Source organism: Ricinus communis, chromosome 2 (assembly GCF_019578655.1).
Source record: "Ricinus communis isolate WT05 ecotype wild-type chromosome 2, ASM1957865v1, whole genome shotgun sequence".
In the NCBI taxonomy this organism is placed as follows: domain Eukaryota; kingdom Viridiplantae; phylum Streptophyta; class Magnoliopsida; order Malpighiales; family Euphorbiaceae; genus Ricinus; species Ricinus communis.
In genome coordinates, this window is record NC_063257.1 from 8,253,320 (window position 1) to 8,273,992 (window position 20,673).

At 32.1% G+C, this 20,673-nt stretch overlaps 2 protein-coding genes and 2 long non-coding RNA genes across 4 annotated transcripts; all 4 read left to right on the forward strand.

Annotated features, from left to right (window-relative positions):
- Positions 1-880: 880 nt before the first annotated feature.
- Positions 881-4,524, forward strand: LOC8285095 (putative receptor-like protein kinase At3g47110). The gene is made up of 2 exons (XM_015723556.3): positions 881-3,501; positions 3,625-4,524. The coding sequence occupies exons 1-2, from the start codon at positions 1,017-1,019 to the stop codon at positions 4,083-4,085; spliced, it is 2,946 nt and encodes a 981-aa protein (XP_015579042.2). The 5' UTR covers positions 881-1,016; the 3' UTR covers positions 4,086-4,524.
- A 3,866-nt stretch (positions 4,525-8,390) lies between these two features.
- Positions 8,391-9,067, forward strand: LOC125369213. Its single transcript, XR_007214852.1, has 2 exons — positions 8,391-8,671; positions 8,774-9,067. It is a non-coding gene; the product is annotated as an uncharacterized LOC125369213 (long non-coding RNA).
- A 2,366-nt stretch (positions 9,068-11,433) lies between these two features.
- LOC8285093 (putative receptor-like protein kinase At3g47110) lies at positions 11,434-14,833 on the forward strand. The gene is made up of 2 exons (XM_025158604.2): positions 11,434-14,186; positions 14,304-14,833. The coding sequence occupies exons 1-2, from the start codon at positions 11,510-11,512 to the stop codon at positions 14,741-14,743; spliced, it is 3,117 nt and encodes a 1,038-aa protein (XP_025014372.2). The 5' UTR covers positions 11,434-11,509; the 3' UTR covers positions 14,744-14,833.
- Positions 14,834-19,420: 4,587 nt separating this feature from the next.
- LOC112535863 lies at positions 19,421-20,673 on the forward strand. Its single transcript, XR_003079952.2, has 3 exons — positions 19,421-19,622; positions 19,727-19,833; positions 20,485-20,673. It is a non-coding gene; the product is annotated as an uncharacterized LOC112535863 (long non-coding RNA).

The following is a 20,673-nucleotide window of genomic DNA, read 5'->3' on the forward strand; positions in this document are numbered from 1 at the left end:
TTTTAAGTGTCATAACCTGAAAATCATCAGATTTAGGGGAAAACAACCTCACTGGTAACATTCCTTCAGAATTGGCCCGACTCTACAAAGACTTGAAATTTCAAATGCCAGCTTTCAGTAAGTGTTTACCAAACTTCCATATCCAGCATTTACAAGCACTAAGTGTTGATGAAAATGTGTTTGGTTGGAGGATGGAAAGAGAGAAAAAAAGACAGAAGTGCTTCTTATTTACTTGAACAGTTACAAGGGTAAAAGGTAATCATGGCATTTCTTTAAGTTTGGTGTTGGAGGCCATCGAATTCAAAAGTAGAAAATAAAGGCCGCGGCGTTAAGAAATAATGCCGTGGCTTTCACTACACTCACCGATGAGTGTATCCCATTTAGAATATATGATGGATGAGTGGCAATTTTGAATTTAGCCAAGTGTAAAGCACTTAAACAATACATCATACTGTTTACATGAAGTGTTTCCGCTCAGTCTTGATTTTATTTCCCCTTAACATTCTGCAATTTCTTATATACACAGTTCAAGGCTGGCAACTGGAATTTTTATATAGTTCCACATGTTGACAGATATACTTCCACGCAGATTGTAGCCAAAACACGACAATCTTAGAAAACTAGATGAATGAGTAATTGCATGTACTTACCAGCTAAATAAGCTGAATGTTCTTGCTTTCTTCCCATGGAATATAAATACATATATATTCTCACAAACTAATGAAGTTTACATTAAAAATGCCGTTCAACAATATTTGAAGGTGTTTAAAATCTCATAACTGCAATTTTAACAGTAAGAAACTGCTAATGGAGCATCTCAATATCTCGCTGCCTTCCCTCTTCTTTTCCTCCAAATTTGCCTCTGTCACTTCATGTGCAGTGTGGAGGGACTTAATGCCAGAACTGATAAAGCTGCACTTGTGTCTTTCAAGAATGCACTCTCTGATCCACAAAGAGCTCTTCGTAGCTGGACCCAAAATACCTCCCACTGCAGTTGGTATGGTGTTTCTTGTTCCATGAAAGGAGCTCGAGTCCGGTCGCTTAGCCTTTCTAGTCTCGGTCTTTTTGGTCCTATAACTTCTCAGCTCTCAAATCTCAGTTCCCTATATATGCTTGATCTTTCCAATAATTCATTTTATGGCCAAATTCCATCCGAGCTTGGTCGTCTTTCTCACCTTCAGTATCTGCTTCTTGACATAAATTCCATCGATGGTACTATCCCAGTTCTTCTTTCTCAGTGTCATAATCTGAAAATGATCAAATTAATTGCAAACAACCTCACTGGCAACATTCCTTCAGAATTGGGTAATCTGCAAAGACTTGAAACTCTCAACTTTGCTATCAATCTCCTCAGTGGTGTTATCCCTGTAACATTTGGAAATCTAACCTCTCTTAAGAATCTTTCCCTTGCAAGAAACCACCTCAGTGGAGAAATTCCAAGCGAGCTTGGTCGTCTTCGAAACCTTCGTCGGATTCAGCTGTCAGATAATCAGCTTACTGGAGAAATTCCGCAATCTATATACAACATTTCTTCTTTAGTCTTCTTATCTGTGACAAATAACAGGCTTACTGGAAAGCTTCCAAGTGATGTGGATTTGGGTTCTGCTCTTCCGAATCTCATGGGGCTTTTCTTGGCGCAAAACAGGTTTGAAGGAATATTACCAAGTTCTTTATCTAATGCCTCAAGTATCCGAAGTCTGGACCTCTCCACCAATGGTTTTCAAGGGCCTATTCCTCTGTTTGGGAGAATGAAAGATCTGATTTATTTAAATCTTGGCAGAAATTTTCTTTCTTCCACCACAATGTTAAACCTCCAACTAATTGATTCTCTTAAGAACTGTACTCAACTCCAAGTTCTCAGGATCTTTTCCAACAAGTTGACTGGAAAATTTCCAAGTTCTGTCGCAAATTTGTCAACTCATCTCCAGCATTTTTGCTTTTCAGACAATTTATTAACTGGCAGCTTCCCCCAGGGAATTGAGAATTTTCAAGAATTGATATCCCTATCAATAGAAAAAAATTCTTTTGTTGGCGAGATACCAGAAGCATTAACTAGCCTTAAAAGACTTCAAAGCTTTGCTGCATTTGACAACATGCTCTCTGGAGAAATTCCAGATATTTTTGGCAATTTCACGCAACTATCTGATTTATTAATAGGAAGAAACCAGTTTATTGGTAGAATACCTACTAGTATTGGTTCATGCAAAAGATTGAACATACTAGACCTAGCTGTAAACAGGCTTAGTGGGAGCATACCAGAGGAGATTTATGGGCTTTCTTCTTTGGTCGCGTTGGAATTCCAACAAAATGCTTTATCGGGTCCTCTACTTGCACAAGTTGGTAATCTAAAACAGATGCAATTGATGTATGTTTTTCGCAACAAGTTATCAGGAAATATTCCTGCAACAATTGGTAGCTGTTCAAGTTTGACAAAACTCAATCTGGCAGGTAACCATTTCACAAGCTTCATCCCAAGCACAGTTGGTGAATTAGCATCCCTGGAGACATTAGATCTCTCTTCTAATAGTCTCACTGGCACAATCCCTGAAGAGCTAGAGGAACTTCAGTATTTAGTCAACCTTAATTTGTCTTTCAATTTTTTGGAAGGCCAAGTTCCAACAAGTGGAGTCTTCTTGAACCTCAGCCATGATAGTCTTAAAGGAAACAACATGCTTTGCAATAGTAACCAAACAATTGGAAAAAATTTGGGGCTTTCTCAATGCATTGCCGAAAGAAAGAACAAGTATATTTTGCTAAAGGTTATACTTCCTGTTGCTATCATCACTTGCTTAGTAATTTTCTTTTGCTTCATATGCATATTCATATGGATGAAGAAGCAAAAAGCCAAGACGCACAGAGGAATAAGTTTGTCCAAGGTTTTTCCTCCAATGATCTCTTACTCTGACATCAGGCTAGCTACAGACAACTTCTCAGCAAATAATTTGATTGGGAAAGGTGGATTTGGGTCTGTTTACAAAGGCATATTTAGAAACTTTGGAGATGAATCCGATATCCGAGAAATTGTTCTTGCTGTAAAAGTCATTGACTTACAGCAAAGTAAAGCTCTCAGGAGTTTTGAAGCAGAATGTGAAACTCTGAGGAACGTTCGGCACAGGAACCTTGTCAAGGTTATCACCTCTTGTTCTAGCATTGAACATACAGGAGAAGAGTTCAAAGCTTTGGTTATGGAGTTCATATCCCACGGAAGTTTAGATAAGTGGTTGTATGAAGAAGCTGATGGTGAAGGATCTGGGCTGTGCTTAACGTTATTGCAAAGATTGAATATTGCAATTGATGTTGCTTCTGCCATGGATTACCTGCATAACGACTGTGAGCCACCAATACTTCATTGTGATCTGAAACCTGGAAATGTGCAATTAGACCATGATATGGTAGCCCATGTTGCCGATTTTGGATTGGCAAGATTTGCTTCTCAAGATTCGTCAAGGAACGGGAGCAGGACAATAGGAGTGAGGGGTTCCATTGGTTACATAGCTCCAGGTATAGATACACATTTACTTTTACATAGAATTGATCAACCATTACTCTTTACATATAATTTTAATTCCAATAAATAGTCTTGGTTAGTTGGCATGTAATTGATATGCTTTTGACTTATTATAGAGTATGGAATGGGAGGCAGTGCTTCAACATCTGGAGATGTGTACAGTTTTGGGATCCTGTTGCTAGAGTTATTCATAGCAAAGAAACCAACTAATGTAATGTTCCAAGAAGGTTTAAGCCTTAGTAACTTTGCGATGAGAGTTAACGAGAATCATGTCACGGAAATTGCTGATCCTAGGCTTTTCAAGAGTGCTGGACAGTTTTCAACGGAAAGTACAATCACCAATGATTATTTCAGCGATCATGATATTAGCAGAAATAGCAACAGAAGCAGTTCGGCAGAGAAAGGAGAAGAGTTCATAGCAGCTGCGATAAGAGTTGGTTTGTCCTGTGCAGCTCATTCTGCAAATGATCGTCTAACCATGAGAGAAGCTTTATCGAAGCTGCAAAAGATAAAGAAAGCTGCACTACAGATTGTTCAAGGGGACCCCCAGATTATGCAAGAAATTCTCATTGTCTGAATTTGATGTTAATATTTTGTACGACTTAAATAATAATAGAATTAGAATAAAATGCTTATTGACGTTGTTTGATATTTTATGTAATCGTGGAGATGAATTGCATTTTAGTGAATTTCTTTTTTTTTTATTTGTCATTTTCATGTTTTTATCTGTTAGAAACGTATATATTTCCAGTGATTAAATTTTTTTATCAACATAATACTGAATATTTTAACTTTAATTAATTAGGTATCCAAAATATTAATTTTATTCTAGATATTCATTGAATATTTTGATTTGGTTTGTTTCAATTCGAAATATTTATGTATTATTTTAGATAAATTATAGGGTGTGGTTGTTTATAATGACTTTATTATTCTTCAATAACTTTATGTCCATATTCAATGAAAGTTCATATAATTTAAGTTAAATTTATATAAAAAAAGTTTAATATATAATTTTTTTTTGTAAACTTTATAAATTTTATATTTTAAAAAAGATTTATGTAAATTATTCAAGAGATTTTTTACATAGATTTAATTTAAATTTTATTAAATAAATATATAACCGTATTGAAAAAATCAAATTATTATAAGTTACTGTATATATATCATTTTTTTTTTTTATATAAAGCACAAGCATGTATGAACTATTGATCTAATAATTAAAGGAGGGATTTATGGCTCAAAAATTAACTTTTAGATATCAATAATAGGCAAAAGGTATTTTTTGAACTTATTAGAAAAGTCTAATTAAGTCTGAATCCTTGTTTTTGGCTCAATTAAATCCATTAACTTTTATAAGGTCCAATTAACCCATAATGCTAACAACGTCTAAAATGCCATTAAATGTAAAGATCTCATTATTTTAAGAGCGCGAATAATAATCGCTCTGAATATTTTAAAGTCATATGTCTATATCACATGAGGAAGAGAAAGCCACTTCTTCTTCTTTATTTATACACAATTAGTATCTATAAAACCTAATTTACAAAAAAGAATAGTGATTTCTTTCATCATCTGAAATGACAACAACATTTTCGTCTTCTTTATCACGCTCATTTATAAATAGAGGATTAGTGTAAGTTGTTTAATAAGATTACATCCCACCACTTCCAATATATTTTTGCAATAAAACCATAAAGATGTACACTTCATGAAGAGAGACCAATCTTAAAAGGAGATTCTACAGTTATTATAGGAGCTATGATATAAATTAAATAAAAAAGAAGAAGTGATTTTCTCTCCCTCATATGATATAGACATAACTTTAAAATATTTAGAGCGGTTATTATTTGCGCTCTTAAAATAATGAAATTCTTACACTTAACGATATTTTGAATGCTGTTAGTATTACGAGTTAATTGAATATTTTATAAAAGATAATAGATTTAATTGGCCAAAAAAAGGATAAAAACTTAATTGTACTTTTTATAAAAATTAATAAATTTAATTGAACCAAAAAAAGGATGAGACATTAATTGAACTTTTCTAATAATTTCAAGGGCTTTTTTGAACCTTTTACCTTAAATTTTTATAATCACATTAAATTCATAATCACTTGTTAATATGGGATGTGATGTTACTACTCTACCGTTCAAAGTTGACATCCCTGTTAGATCCCTTTTTTCTTTGAGAGGACCTATTAGATCCCTTAAGTTAAATATCTCCGTTGAATTTAATGATATAACTATGCACGGACTTTTAACAGAGAATTTAAAATATAAAATAAAAGCATAAGAATTTGTTAAAATGTAAGTAATCATCAGAATTAAATAAAGTTAAAAATACATAAAAAAAAAAAGAAGAAAAAAGAAGAAGCGAGTTTTACCGTTTCTTTATCTTGTTTTTTTTTATTATTAAAACACTATTGAGATATGTTAGAATATTTTATTATTCTTTAAATTACAATGAATTATACAACACAAGTTCAATTTAGAATTATTAAAATAATATTTAAAGAAAAACTTAATTCTTGAAGTCGTGAAGAATTGGACCGTTAACTCCAAATTATTTTTTAAAATCTAAATACAGTATATAACGTTTTGAAAAAATAAATATATAATTATATTAACCTTTTAAGTAAAATAAGAGAAAATAAGGCACGTAAAAATAAATATTTTATTTTAAATCTTATAAAAAATCAATTATTATTTGTATAGAAAGAAAAGATAAGCTGTGATTAATCCATCTAGTTTTGGACAAGTGTTGTTTGCTTATTTCTTTTTACATAAGAGTCCCTCTAAGTGACATGTTTTAACCAATATAATTAATTGCTTCCGTGGCCCTCACCAATCATCGGATACAAGTACGGCCAGATTTTACTATAATAAAAATCTCGAATCCGATGGCTCAGATTTTTATTAAATTAAAATCTCTTATTTGACTTAATTAAAAATTAAAAATTAAAAATGAATTAGTTTTATATTAGTAATTCATCGGACCAGACTGAGTCTTCTAACACTGATGAAGACTGTATAAATTACAGTTAGTTGTCATCATAATTTGATATATTATAAAAGACCACTGCAAGCAGGTGCAGCTTTCCATTCTTGATCCCGACTCTTTGTCTCTTCGCACATGCCCTTTTCTTTCCCATTTCCTTCCCTTCTCAGTCATTATTCCTCTTCTACGCACGTCCAGTGTCCTTGTTGCTTTTTATTTCTTTCATCTAAGAGTCTATTAATATTGTACTGCTTTAGTGACACGCTGGCTATATTTTAAAATTTTATTAAACTAAATATTATAAATTTAAATTCTCAAAATCGTATTTATTGAAAGAGCTCCTTTCAAATATTTCATTAGCATATTTGACCCCATAAAAGTGGTAACATGATTTTAAGGTGTATTGGTTGTTTGTTAGGTAACATAAAAAGAAAATAAAAATAAAATAAAATAAAATAAGACATTTGACCCCAATTTTATATTCTCAAGTATCTAACAGTATTTCTAAAAAAAAGTTATCTAAGAATACTAATATTAATAGGGTGTGCACTTAGTTTATTGATAAACTACATAAATAATCTGCTACTGTAAGTATACTTAGGTTTACTTAGCTGTGGTGAGTCCCATTAAATTAAACTTTTTAACTGTTAATGTGGAACAAAAGTGGTTTCATACGCCGATTTTGGTACTATCTTATTCTTTCTTTCATGTGTCAAATAAGGAAAAAAAAAAAAAACTACTTATCTTCATCAAGACCAGTAAATACCTGTTCATCTTCACCATCAGATCATCAGATGGCGGTGGTCAATCCTCATGATCTGATGAGCCCTTTTATTGTCTGTCATGATTGGTTGGATTGGTGAAAAATAAAGATCCTCTCTTGGATCACTAGTTAAAAGATTAGTGAGGGATTGAGATTATACGGGAGGCCTTTTCCATTTGATTTTGAAATATATATTTTTAAAAGAAGAAGAAACCGTGTTTGATAATGGCTGAAAATTGAAAGAATTTCATTTCTCGAATAGAATAACCGGTAAAACAGAGTTACACGTTAAGCTATATAATTTTGGATACATATCTACAATAGCTAATCACTTTATTTATTTAACAATTAGAATGAAAAAAGAATTAATTTAAATATATGAGACTCAGCTCAACTGATGAAAATATTTATTTTTAAAAATAAAAAGTCTCGAATTTGAATCTATTTTCCTATCATGTGAATTTTTACTTTTATCGTAAAAATTAATTAAAAAATGACTCTATGCTCTCATTAAAAGAAAATTGACTTGATGGTTTTGAAGTCCATAATTTATCTATAAACTATAAAACTAATGTAGTCTTTTCATATAACATCCGTTTAACTAAAAAGATTAATCGTCTACATAAAAATTTATATATTTTTCATAGACATCTTAGTTTTAGATATATAAATGCAACTGATAGAAATCTGTTCAATCATAGTAAAATTGATAACATAATTTCTTTTCGGTCGTTCATGACTAAAGTTTTCAGTTGAAAATGAAAAACCATAAATTTTTAAATCTTTTTAGGTCATTATTAATGCCCTTATTTGTCTTTCTTTTTCTTTTTTTAGAAAAAAGAAAATTAAGGAGCCTAGACAGCATAATAAGCAAATCAATTATACTGTGCACTATCTAGGCAACGAAACCCTAAAAAATACTGCATCAAAAGATTCCAAAGAAACAGTCTTTTTAAATTACTATATTTTCTTTTTGTTTTGTCTTTCTTTGTACGAATTGATGAGAAAAATAAAATAACAATTTGATGTGTAATCTACTGGCTGCAGAAAAAAAGTTGTCAGTGAAAATTTTATATCCAAAACATGACTTAACAACCGACAGAACAGCAAACAGCCAAATTAGAGAGAACAGAAACGAAAAGAAATGAATTATATATGTGCACCTTTTCCCTATAAATATTAGTTACGAAAGAAGGAAAATTCCCCACAATCCCTTTTGCTGTCTTTGTTCTGCTAGCAATTAATACATATCTTCCCTGATTTATACATATTGCCAGTCAGGAATTTAATGGCTCTTTTTAAGACATTAGTGGTGCTCTTTGCTACAATCATGTTGATGATGTCTTCTGTTCAAGTGTTGTCTGCTGGGAAAGCTGAAACCCCAAAAGCTAATAAGCTAGGTTTGTTCACTATTCTTTTTTTTTTTTTTCCTCTTATGAAATACAAAGCGGCATAATCTTCCCTAACCAAATTGATATCTGTCTGTTTTCGTTTAACTGCAGGAAGGAAAATTGGTAAAGCCTCTTATTATGGTGATGACGTTTATGGCGGTCCAATAGGAGGAGGAGGATGCACCCGGTGGCACTGTCATTAAGGCTCCATATTAGGAACGTAGCAGAGACAAGTGATATTTACAAAGCAAATAAATGAGCTGCACACGGTGTATATACACATCATGTCAGTTCTCTGCTACTGTTTCTGTTTGTTCAATGGCTTGTGAGAGCATATATGTACTACGTATTAATTGAAAACTAGCTTAAGAGATGCCATAAATAAGATATGTTTTTTGAGTTGCATTGCATGTTTTTGTTTGTAATATTTTATTACTTTTGATTTTAAGTTAAAGTATGTAATAGTACCATGTCTCTTTAAGTTGATGATTATAACAGAAGGATTTGGATTCTCTCATGTTGTCATAATGAGTTTTATTTTCATGGTTATTTGGCTCATATTTAGCAGAAATGGTAGATTCCAAAGCTAGTTTTCAGTCTTCTTGTGTTGCAGATCTTTTATTCTCTTGGTTATTACTGATCAGGCTATTAAGAAGTTATTAAGAAAAAATAAAACAAGACAAACTGGCTCATTGCAGCTAATTTTCTGTCCTAACTCAAGAACAAGGCATAAACCCTTTCAGTTTATGCCAAAATTTGTGGATGCACCAAATGTGAAGAGATCCCATTTTTGCCTGTCGCCGTAAAACTCCTCCTTGCTAAATATAATAACAATTGAAGTAAAAAAAGCAGTTTTTGTTTTGATGATAAATCCTTAATTTGTTCCGGTAGAAGTGAACAAAATGTGCCACCTAAACTAAATTAACATCAACATTAACATAATCCATGACATAAAGGACGGAACCTTCTGCTTTCAAATATTACAAATGCAATTAACATCAGCATTAGCATAATCACCCAACCTTAACTAAGCAAGAGCTAATAGCTTTCAACTTCATTTGAAGAAATTGCAATCTTTTAGGCATCGTAGCTGAAGAAGAAAAATCTATCAGATAACATGAAGATCGTAATAATAATGGAAGCAAGTGTTGTTTCTTTCTTTAAAATGCATGATTGCTACACCTATAAGTCCAAGACCCTCCACATGTAAACCAATCTTCATGAATTTCATTGTGAATGGAAAATACTTATATTATACATTACGAGACTGCAATCACATACTAATCTAGAAAAAGACACGAATTTCTATTCAGTAGCAGCACATTCAAAGTAATACCTGAGAGGCCACAATTAATGCTGAGAAAAAAACAGCTAAAGAAAATGCAGTAAAGCTTAATATCAGTCCAAGTATGCAACCATATTTGCAGAAAGAAAACATCCCAATTATAATTGATTGTATTTGTAGTCATTGCCATAGAGTTTATTTCTCAAAGTGTAGTCTTACCCTTAGTTATACATTGGAATCCTTCGTGGGCGTCTATGCATATTCAATTTAATAATGATATAATAATAATAAAATATTAGCTTATATTAATGTTATTAAACGTAATACTATTGCTAAATTATTTTATTTTTAACTTATTATTTAGTTATTTTAAAAATTAAATACTGTAAATATAGTAAGTCAATTTTTTTTTAAGATATTATATAATTACTTTGAATAATTCTTTTGTTGACGTTTGATTGATTTAGTTGATGTTAAAATGTTTATAATTTATGTTTCATTGATATTTAGTTAATTTTTATTTATTGTCTAATTTATATTTATTGTTATTTATTTATATTTATTTATAACTGAATAATTTTATTAATTCCTTCATTAATTTAATTGATGTATAATTATTTTTAATTTTTTTTTATTATGGTTGATATTTAGGATCTTTAACTCGAGTAGTATTTTGACAAATATTTAAGAAAAGAGAGCATATTAATGCAATTCCTTTTAAGATAAAATCGCAATTGTTATTATCCATTCGAGAAAGAGTATAATATAGCAGAATGAAAATAAAGTAAAAAAAGATGTCGTGGATGGATTAATAATTAAGAAAAATCTAGGTCTAATTATTTGCATGACTTAAATTAAATTAAATTAATATCTTTAGGTTATAGGTTTTTCTTTATATTTTTAATGTGGGACTATTATTATTATTATTATTATTATTATTATTATTATTAGTCGTTTTACCTTGTTAATAGATATTTGATGAAATACATTTACGCCAAACCATATTATGCGTCCCAATTACTGGGATTCTAACAATTAATATGTTATTATAAAGGCAAACAGTCACCAATTACTGGATTCACTATCTGATGAAAGTCTCTTACGCAATTAAAAAGCCAAAACATTTGGGTCGGCTCTCAGATGTCAAATGAACGCTTACTTGCAGGCCTTGCACTGTGGCAAATGTAAGGACCATTCTTAATTAATGTCAGCTATTAACATATTGCTTGGTCAATGAAGACTTCTTCTGAATATCAGAATTGTCCCCATTATTTGCAATTTTTATATCAATTATTGTGTTTTTTAATTGTTATTAGGTAATATTTCTATGGGGTTTATTGTAATCTTATAGTTTTAAAAATAATCTTAGCACCACTTAGCGGCTGCTGTGATCAACAAAAAGAATATTTATATTTGCTTGAAAATCTACTATGATTGTATGATGATTAAATTTCTAGCATCATGCCAAGAACTACAATGACCAAGAACCAGTCACCATTTCTTTATATTACTGTTATTAGTTGAACTTCATTTTCTGCAATTTTAACACAAAGAAACTGCTAATGGAGCATCTCCACATCTTGCTGCTTTTCCTCTTATTCTCCTTCCAAATTTATCTATGTTGCTTCATGAGCAACGTGGAGGGACTCGGTGCCGACACTGATAAAGCTGTACTTGTGTCTTTCAAGAATGCAGTCTCTGATCCTCAAAGCGCTCTTAATAGCTGGACTCAGAATACTTCTCACTGCAATTGGTATGGTGTTTCTTGCTCCATGAAAGAAGCACGAGTCCGGTCGCTTAGCCTTTCTAGTCTTGGCCTTTTTGGTCCTATACCTTCTCAGCTCTCAAATCTTAGTTCCCTCTATAGGCTTGATCTTTCCAATAATTCATTTTATGGCCAGATCCCAGCTGAGCTTGGTGGTCTTTCTCAGCTTCAGTATCTTCTTCTTGATATGAATTCCATCAATGGCACTATCCCAGTCCTCCTTTCTCAGTGTCATAACCTGAAAATGATCAGATTAGTTGCAAACAACCTCACTGGTAACATTCCTTCAGAATTGGGTAATCTGCAAAGACTGGAAATTCTCAACTTTGGTATGAATCACCTTACTGGTGTTATCCCTGTAACATTTGGAAATCTAACCTCTCTTAAGAATCTTTCCCTTGCAAGAAACCAGCTCACTGGAGAAATCCCAAGTGAGATTGGTCGTGTTCGAAACCTTAGTCGGATTCAACTGTCAGACAATCAGCTTAGTGGAGAGATTCCACACTCTATATACAACATTTCTTCTTTAGTCTTCTTATCTGTGACTAATAACAAGCTTACAGGAAAGCTTCCAAGTGATGTGGACTTGGCTTCTGCTCTTCCAAATCTCATGTGGCTTTTCTTGGCACAAAATATGCTTGAAGGAACAGTACCTAGTTCTTTATCCAATGCCTCACGCATTCAAACTCTGGACCTCTCCAACAATGGTTTTCAAGGGCCTATTCCTCTATTTGGTAGAATGAAAGATCTTGTTTACTTAAATCTTGGCAGTAATTTTCTTTCTTCTACCACAATGTTAAACTTCCAGCTCATCGATTCTCTTAGGAACTGTACTCAGCTCCAAGTTCTCATGATCTTTTCCAACCCATTGACTGGAAAATTTCCAAGTTCTGTCGCAAATTTGTCAACCCATCTCCAGCATTTTTGCTTTTCCGACAATTTATTAACTGGCAGATTTCCCCAGGGAATTGAAAATTTTCAAGAATTGATATCCCTATCAATAGAACAAAATTCTTTTGTTGGCGAGATACCAGGAGAATTAGTTAGCCTTAAAAAACTTCAAAGCCTTACTGCATTTGAGAATATGCTCTCTGGAGAAATTCCAGATATTTTTGGCAATTTTACGGAACTATCTGATTTATTGATAGGAAGAAACCAGTTCTTGGGTAAAATACCTACCAGTGTTGCATCCTGCAAACGGTTGAACAAACTAGACCTAGCTGCGAACAGGCTTAGTGGAAGCATACCAAGGGAGATTTATGGGCTTTCTTCTTTGGTCGAGTTGTATTTGCAACAAAATGCTTTATCCGGTCCTTTACTGGCAGAAGTTGGTAACCTGAAACAGATCCAATTGATGTATGTTTCTGGCAACAAGTTATCAGGAAATATTCCTGCAACAATTGGTAGCTGTTCAAGTTTGAGACTACTCAACATGGCAGGAAACGACTTCACAGGCTTCATTCCAAGCACAATTGGAGAATTATCATCCTTGGAGACATTGGATCTCTCTTCTAATAGTCTCACTGGCACGATCCCTCAAGAACTAGAGGAACTTCGGTATTTAGTCAAGCTTAATTTGTCTTTCAATCATTTGGAAGGCCAAGTTCCAATGAATGGAATATTCTCGTATCTCAGCCACGATAGTTTCAACGGAAACAACATGCTTTGCAATAGTAATCACACAATTGCAGAAAATCTGGGGCTTCGTCGATGCACCGCGGATAGAGAAAACAAGCATATTTTGCTAAAGCCTATACTTCCTGTTGTTATTGTCACTTGCTTCGCAATTGTGTTTTTCTTTATATGCACATTCTTATCCAGCAAGAAGCAAAAAGCCAAAAATGACAAAGGAATAGGCTTGTCCAAGGGGTCTCCTCCAATGATGTCTTACTCTGACATCAGACTAGCTACGGACAACTTCTCAGCCAAAAACTTGATAGGAAAGGGTGGATTCGGTTCTGTTTACAAAGGCATCTTTAGAAACTTTAAAAATGAATCCGATATCAGAGAACCTGTCCTTGCTGTGAAAGTCCTTGACTTGCAGCAAAACAAAGCTGCCAGGAGTTTTGAAGCAGAATGTGAAACTCTGAGGAATGTTCGGCACAGGAACCTTGTCAAGGTTATCACTTCTTGTTCTAGCATTGAACATACAGGAGAAGAGTTCAAAGCTTTAGTCATGGAGTACATGTCCCGCGGAAATTTAGACAAGTGGTTGTATGAAGATGAAGAATCTGGGTTATGCTTGACGTTATTGCAAAGATTGAATATTGCAATAGATATTGCTTCTGCAATGGATTACCTGCACAATGACTGTGAGCCACCAATACTTCATTGTGATTTGAAACCTGAAAATGTGCTATTAGACCATGATATGGTAGCCCATATTGCTGATTTTGGATTGGCAAGGTTTGCTTCTCAAAATTCCTCGAGTAGGACAATAGAACTGAGGGGCTCCATTGGTTACATAGCTCCAGGTATAGATACACATTTACTTTGACATAGAATTGATCAACCATTACTCTTACATATAATTTTACATCCAATTAATAATCTTGGTTAGTTGGCATGTAATTGATATGCTTTTGTTACAGAGTATGGTCTGGGAGGCAGTGCTTCAACATCTGGAGATGTGTACAGTTTTGGGATCCTGTTGCTAGAGTTATTCATAGCTAAGAAACCAACTAATGTGATGTTCCAAGAAGGTTTAAGTCTTAATAGCTTTGCGATGAGAATTAATGAGAATCATGTCACGGAGATTGCTGATCCAAGGCTTTTCAAGAATGATGGGATTTTTTCACCAGAAAGTACAAGTACAACCACCAATTCTTATTCTAGTGATCATGACATTAAAAGAAATAGCAATAGCAGTAGTTGCAGCAGCAATCCGGTAGAGAAAGGAGAAGAGGTCATAGCAGCTGCAATAAGAGTTGGCTTGTCTTGTGCATCTCATTCTGCAAAAGATCGTTTGACCATGAGAGCAGCCTTATCAAAGCTGCAAAAGATAAAGAAAAATATACTAGAGATTGTTTAAGTTTGTTGTTAACGTTTTGTAGTACTTGATTAATGGATTAAAATGCTTATCGACATTTTTCTGATGGGAGAGCCGACCACAGAAATTTTATATTCTGCTTATTTATTTTGTTTTCTTATAAGATCAACTATTTGATAAACATAAGTAAGGCCGCCAATTTCTTCAATTAAGTTAATTTTTTAGCAAGTATTTAGAAATTTAAGTTAATCTTAATACTTCACTTTAAGCTTTTTTTGTCAATATTCCTTACAAATTAAGACTTAATTTCTATAAAAATAACTAAATCATTTCACAAATATGAATAAAACGTAGAATGTCATGATATATTTTCAGAATAAGACCGGTCAGAACCGGTAGCTGGACTAGAATATTTGTTCTTATTCTTTCCTAGCCATTTATCCTTTGGTTGCATATCTCAAATTCAAACGACATGTATTGAATTAATTACCCTTTTAATTGTGTTTCAGTTGATATAGGATTGGAACATGAAATGAGTATAGAGTAGGAGGATGATTATTTCCTCGTAAGAATGAAATGTATAGACTAAAGAGCAAGAAGATGATTATTCCCTCCTGAAAGTTTTGGACGCTGGCCTTTAGAGCCTTAAGAAAGATTTTCCACTAACATGTGTTAGTTATACTTCCCCAGATTTCTAATCCGAGTTCATTTGGTAATATTCATACTAACTTTTTCCTGGTTTAATTATTAATAAGATTGCTGTTTAAAAGAAAAAAATGTGTTACCGTAAATCTGCATAAACGACAGGTACTTGCCATATGTATGGAAATGGCTTCTGATGCATGTGTTGTGATAAATTATATCATGAAATATATTTGATTATTCACCAAGTATAAGACGCTCACCCAGAAGACTTTTAACGATTTCAGATTGTCAAAGTGACCAATTGTTGAAAATTATAAGGTTAATCTTACATGTTCATCACTTTGAACCTGACAAGGAGGAAGAGGCTGTTGTGTCAGTCAAAGCTTTTCGGTTGCCATTTTTCTTTTTTTTCTTTTTTGAGAAGGGTTGCCATGTTAGAAAAAGAAAAAAGGTATAATTGTTAGGTTGTTTGGTAAAATTCAAACAGAATTAGCTTATTACATATTCCGAAAGCCTTAAGTTACCGGCTCATTCCAAAAGCGGGTCATGATGCAGAAATACCCAAAAGTCAAATCTGAAACCTGTGACATAATACATATATTTTATACAAGTATCTCATTGATTTTATTTATTTTTTGCCATTGACATTCTCTGCTGACGGAGTGTCAAGGCTGGCAACTACAATTTTATAGAGTTCCGCCTATTTCAGAGTTTTGACAAGTGTACTTCCACGCATACTGTCATCGCCAGAACTCAATAATGATAGGAAAAAGAAAATAGATGGATAATTAATTAATCTGAATGTTCCTGCTTTCTTCCCATGGAAAAATTAATAATATATGAACACACACGCATTTGTCACTCTCAGAAAGCAATGAAATTTATACAATAATTACCATTCAACATTTGAAGGTGTTTACAAATTCCCGTCAGCAATATTTTACTTAAAACCTTGACAGTGTCTATAACTTCTCACGTCCACCATCTTACTTTCTTTAAGCAGTATGCAAGTCAAGGCTGACAGTTGTGAGTTGACAGAATAACATATATATATATGCTGAAGAAGGGAAATGTGAAACTCTCCAATTTTGACTGATACAAAAGGAATGAGACGTGACTGGTTTATGATTCCATGGCTGGCTACAGGTATGCATCAAAAGTTTTTTAAGTACTACTGACCAGGCTTTTATTAACTGATATAAAAATAAGAAGCTGACGGTGCATTCCTTTGACCCGTATCCAGAAGAATTTGATTTTATGGCTATCTTGTCTGTACTAATTTCAAGCCCAATATCCTCTTTAAATTTTATTTTAATTTCTATTAATTTAACTAATAAATAATTTTCTAATAAGATAAAGATATTAATTCTATTTTAAAAAGTAGCATATTATTTATATTTTAATATTATATTAACTAATAAACTACTTTTATAATTAAATAATAATTCTAATATAAGAAATATATTTTAAATATTATATTTAATAATAAATTTAATTTTAAAAATAATAATATCAATTATATTGATATGTTAACTTATAATATTAAAATTAATTAACAAATTTTTTTATATTATTATATTAATAAAATTTTAAAATTTAAAAAAAATTAAAAATAGTTAGTTTGTTATTATTTTTAAAAATTTTAAAAAATAATATTAAATATTAAAAAAAATATTAAATTGTCTCTATCAATTTAATTTTATAATCAAAATAATAATAAAAATTATGTAACATACGGATAATCGATAAATTTTAAAATAATTTTAATACTATTTAGGATTTGTTTGGAAAACCTTTCAGGATTTGATATCATACTCCTTTCAAGACATTTGACCTGAAATAGATATCCAACATCTTATGCAATTTTGTTTTCCTTTGTAATTTAAGGATTAGTTGTTCTGACTGAAGTAGCCTTTTCAAGTCGTGCAACCAAACAAATATTAAACAGAAAGGGTTTCTCATCATGTACGTATAAAGACCAAATATGTTTCATACATCTTAGTTTTGACCATTCATATACAATCGACATTAACCTTTTCATTCCTAATTAAAACTGAATAAATTAGAAGTGTTGCTTTTTACGAATTTAATATAAATTTTTAATTTTGATTTTCTCACATATAATTCTTTTTTTAAAAAGGTCTTTTTCAAATATAATTTCTTTTAGATGGAAACTATACATCTTAGACTTTCTTACAATTTTAATAAGATTTTTTAATTTGGTAAATTATTACATGAATTATATATTTAAAATATAATTCAATTGTGCTCTTTGTGACAATGAAACAGTATCTATTTCACATCTATTTTTTGACTGCCCTGTTTCAGCAGAGATATGGAATAGAGATGCTGGCTGCATGTGGAATTAACAGAAGAATGGTTCTTGCTGCAACTGTCTTTCATTTTTAGAGAGGAAAAAACTTACTGGTGTTTCAGAATGAATGAAGCCTTTCAAAAGAACAAGGTGATTTTGCGAATCGGAAATGATGTTTTGGTGAAGCTTGGTATAGATACTAGTAGGATGGGTGTTGATGAACAAGTTTGCAACTATTAGTTTACTCATATTTGAGTTGTTTTCTGGCTTCACTAGTGTTGATACAATTTATTTACTGTCTAGAGTTAATTTAGAATGTGTCGAATAATGCTCTTATTAATGATAAAATACTATTCTAAAAGTTTTAATGGAACTGTATATCCAAGTTAATATAGAATATATCATATAAGACTCATGTAAAGAGGTAAAATAATATTTTAAAAATTTAATTGTAAATGTATATCCAAAGTTACATGCTCTCCGTCACTAACTATTTCTCTTTTTTTTGATAAGCAAAGGGTTGGTTTTATTAAGATAACTAAATAATAATAAAGACTTGGATGCCACCAAAAGACTAATCATGATCATCAGGTCATCCTAATACATCCGTCTAAAAGCTGAAGCATCTCAAGGAAAAAGCCAAACCTAGAAGGGCTACTGTAGAAATATGAAACACTCTCAAATCACAAAGAAATGAAAAGAAAAATTATTTAGATTCGGTGTCCCACTTATACATCAAACTGATAGATGATTAATACATATATATCAAATTGATAGATAATTGATACATATTCATTAATTTTAAAATGATGAAGTATGTATCAATTATTCAATATCAAAATGCAAAACACTCGTATATATATACATGTCACCTTTTGATATATACATCAAATTTAGATAAGAATCTTCATATTTTACCTACGCATCAAATATTCATTCATTATTTATGATGTATACACCAAATCTAATTAATAATCTTTTAAGTAATAAAAACCAGAGCCAACTAAAGAACTTGAAAAGGCGCAAACTGAAAAGACCAATCCAAGCTATGAAATCAATAATTCTTCTAAGCATTGTATGGCTAGAGAGTCTGCAGAAAATATTCTTTTCACTATGGACATGAATAAGGAGACTTGCTTAGTGTTTTAATCTTCTTAATTTATAGATCAAAATCATGGAGATCAACTCCAAGCTTCCAGGGTCAAGATATAGCAGGAGCTTTGATCCATAATAGAACCACAACTGAGTCAAACTCAAAAACTATTCCGTCAAAACGAAAGTGAGCCGTTTTCAATTGTAAGATGAGCAGCCTTGCTAACAGCAGTAAATTCCGCAAAATTGGAATCACAAATGTCCACCGATGCTGAAAACATAACATAGCACTATATCTTAAGAGCTGATTATTTCTCTTGTTATTATATGATGTATTTCTTTCTTTTCTTCTTTGTTAGCTTCTTGTATGTAAGCTCATTTCTTTTTCTTTTTTTTTTTTTGTTTTTGTTTTTGTGACTTGAAGAGGAAGATAAAATAATAATGTGATGCGCAATCTTGAAAATTTAAATTGTCTTGACAATGTATAAGCAAAACATGAAACCATGACTTATGAATGATAATTTAAGTTGTCAGATAAATTCTTTTAAAAAGCTTGCTTAACAGCCTTCACAAACTAAGAAAAAGTCAATTTGGAGGGAAAAGAAAATAAATGAATTGATTGATCATTATATCTATGAGCACCTTCTCCCTATAAATATTAGTCATCAAAGAAACCTTCCACACAATCCCTTTTGCTCTCTTTCTTCTGCTACTGCTAGCAATACATATCTTCCTTGATTTATAATATATTGTCAGTCAGGGATTTAATGGCTCCTTCTAAGACATTAATGGTTCTCTTTGTTACAATCTTGCTGATGATGTCCTCTATTCAAGTACTGTCTGCTGAAAGTTCTGGAATCCCAATATCTAGTAAGCTATGCTTGTTTGTTTTTCCTTCACGTTTGTGGCAAGTCGTATTTTCTCCTCTTATGAATTATAAAGTAACCAAAAAAATGTTGTTTGTTTTTGTTTAGTTACAGGAAGGAAATTAGCTCAGGCTACGGCTACATATTCCGGTCCAAGAGGAGGAGGAGGATGCTACCCTCCGAACTGTGATTAAGGGTCCATTATATATTCATAGGTATGTAGCAGAATAAACTTACATATAACAAAGCAAATAAACGTGTCGCATATGGTGTATACATCATGCCACTGATTCTGCTTTGCTTAGAGAGCCTATATCTATTAATACAAGAGATAGAGTTTCTTTTATTTTCTGAATTCATAAGAAAGAAGTCTACTTCATTTTATCTGCAATTTCTCTTTTGCTCTTGAAAGTTGCTCATTTGAACCGGGTTAATTCACCCAGACCTGAATCCAAAATCCAATAAATTTGTACAAGTGAAGTGTCTGCACCATATGATATGTTTTGAACAGATCATGAACATTTGTCCTATATTTCTTGGCTTGAGCAAAAAGCTCTCCACTTCAATTTTTATTTTACATTTTATCAGTCTTCTGCCTATTCTTGTCTCTTTATGGCAATAAAGAACTACTATGATTAAACATTTCCTTATTATGGTACTTCTTTATCATTTTGGTGTTCCATGACCTGTGAAGTGGCCAATGCTATGCTCCATGGTGCAGAGCCAGAATTTTAAGCCTTTTTTATTTTTTTTTATAAAAGGAAAAGAAAAAAAAGAAAACCCTTTTCCATATTTGGCATTTTACTTGACAAGTATTTATAGCAAAAGCTCTTGCTTATGTATCAGATTATGTTGCCCTTTCGCAGGTCGCAGGGCCCTTTGGCAGCTACAGTACAGCTGGCAGGGGAGCATACAGTTAGCAATACCCATGTAGACTTACAGGAATTAAATAAAAATGTTGAAGACTATCAACCTAATGTGGATTGGAGGGATGTTATTAACGTTTGTGTAAACTGAACTTCTATTGAATTATGATGATTGTTACATAAGACTAA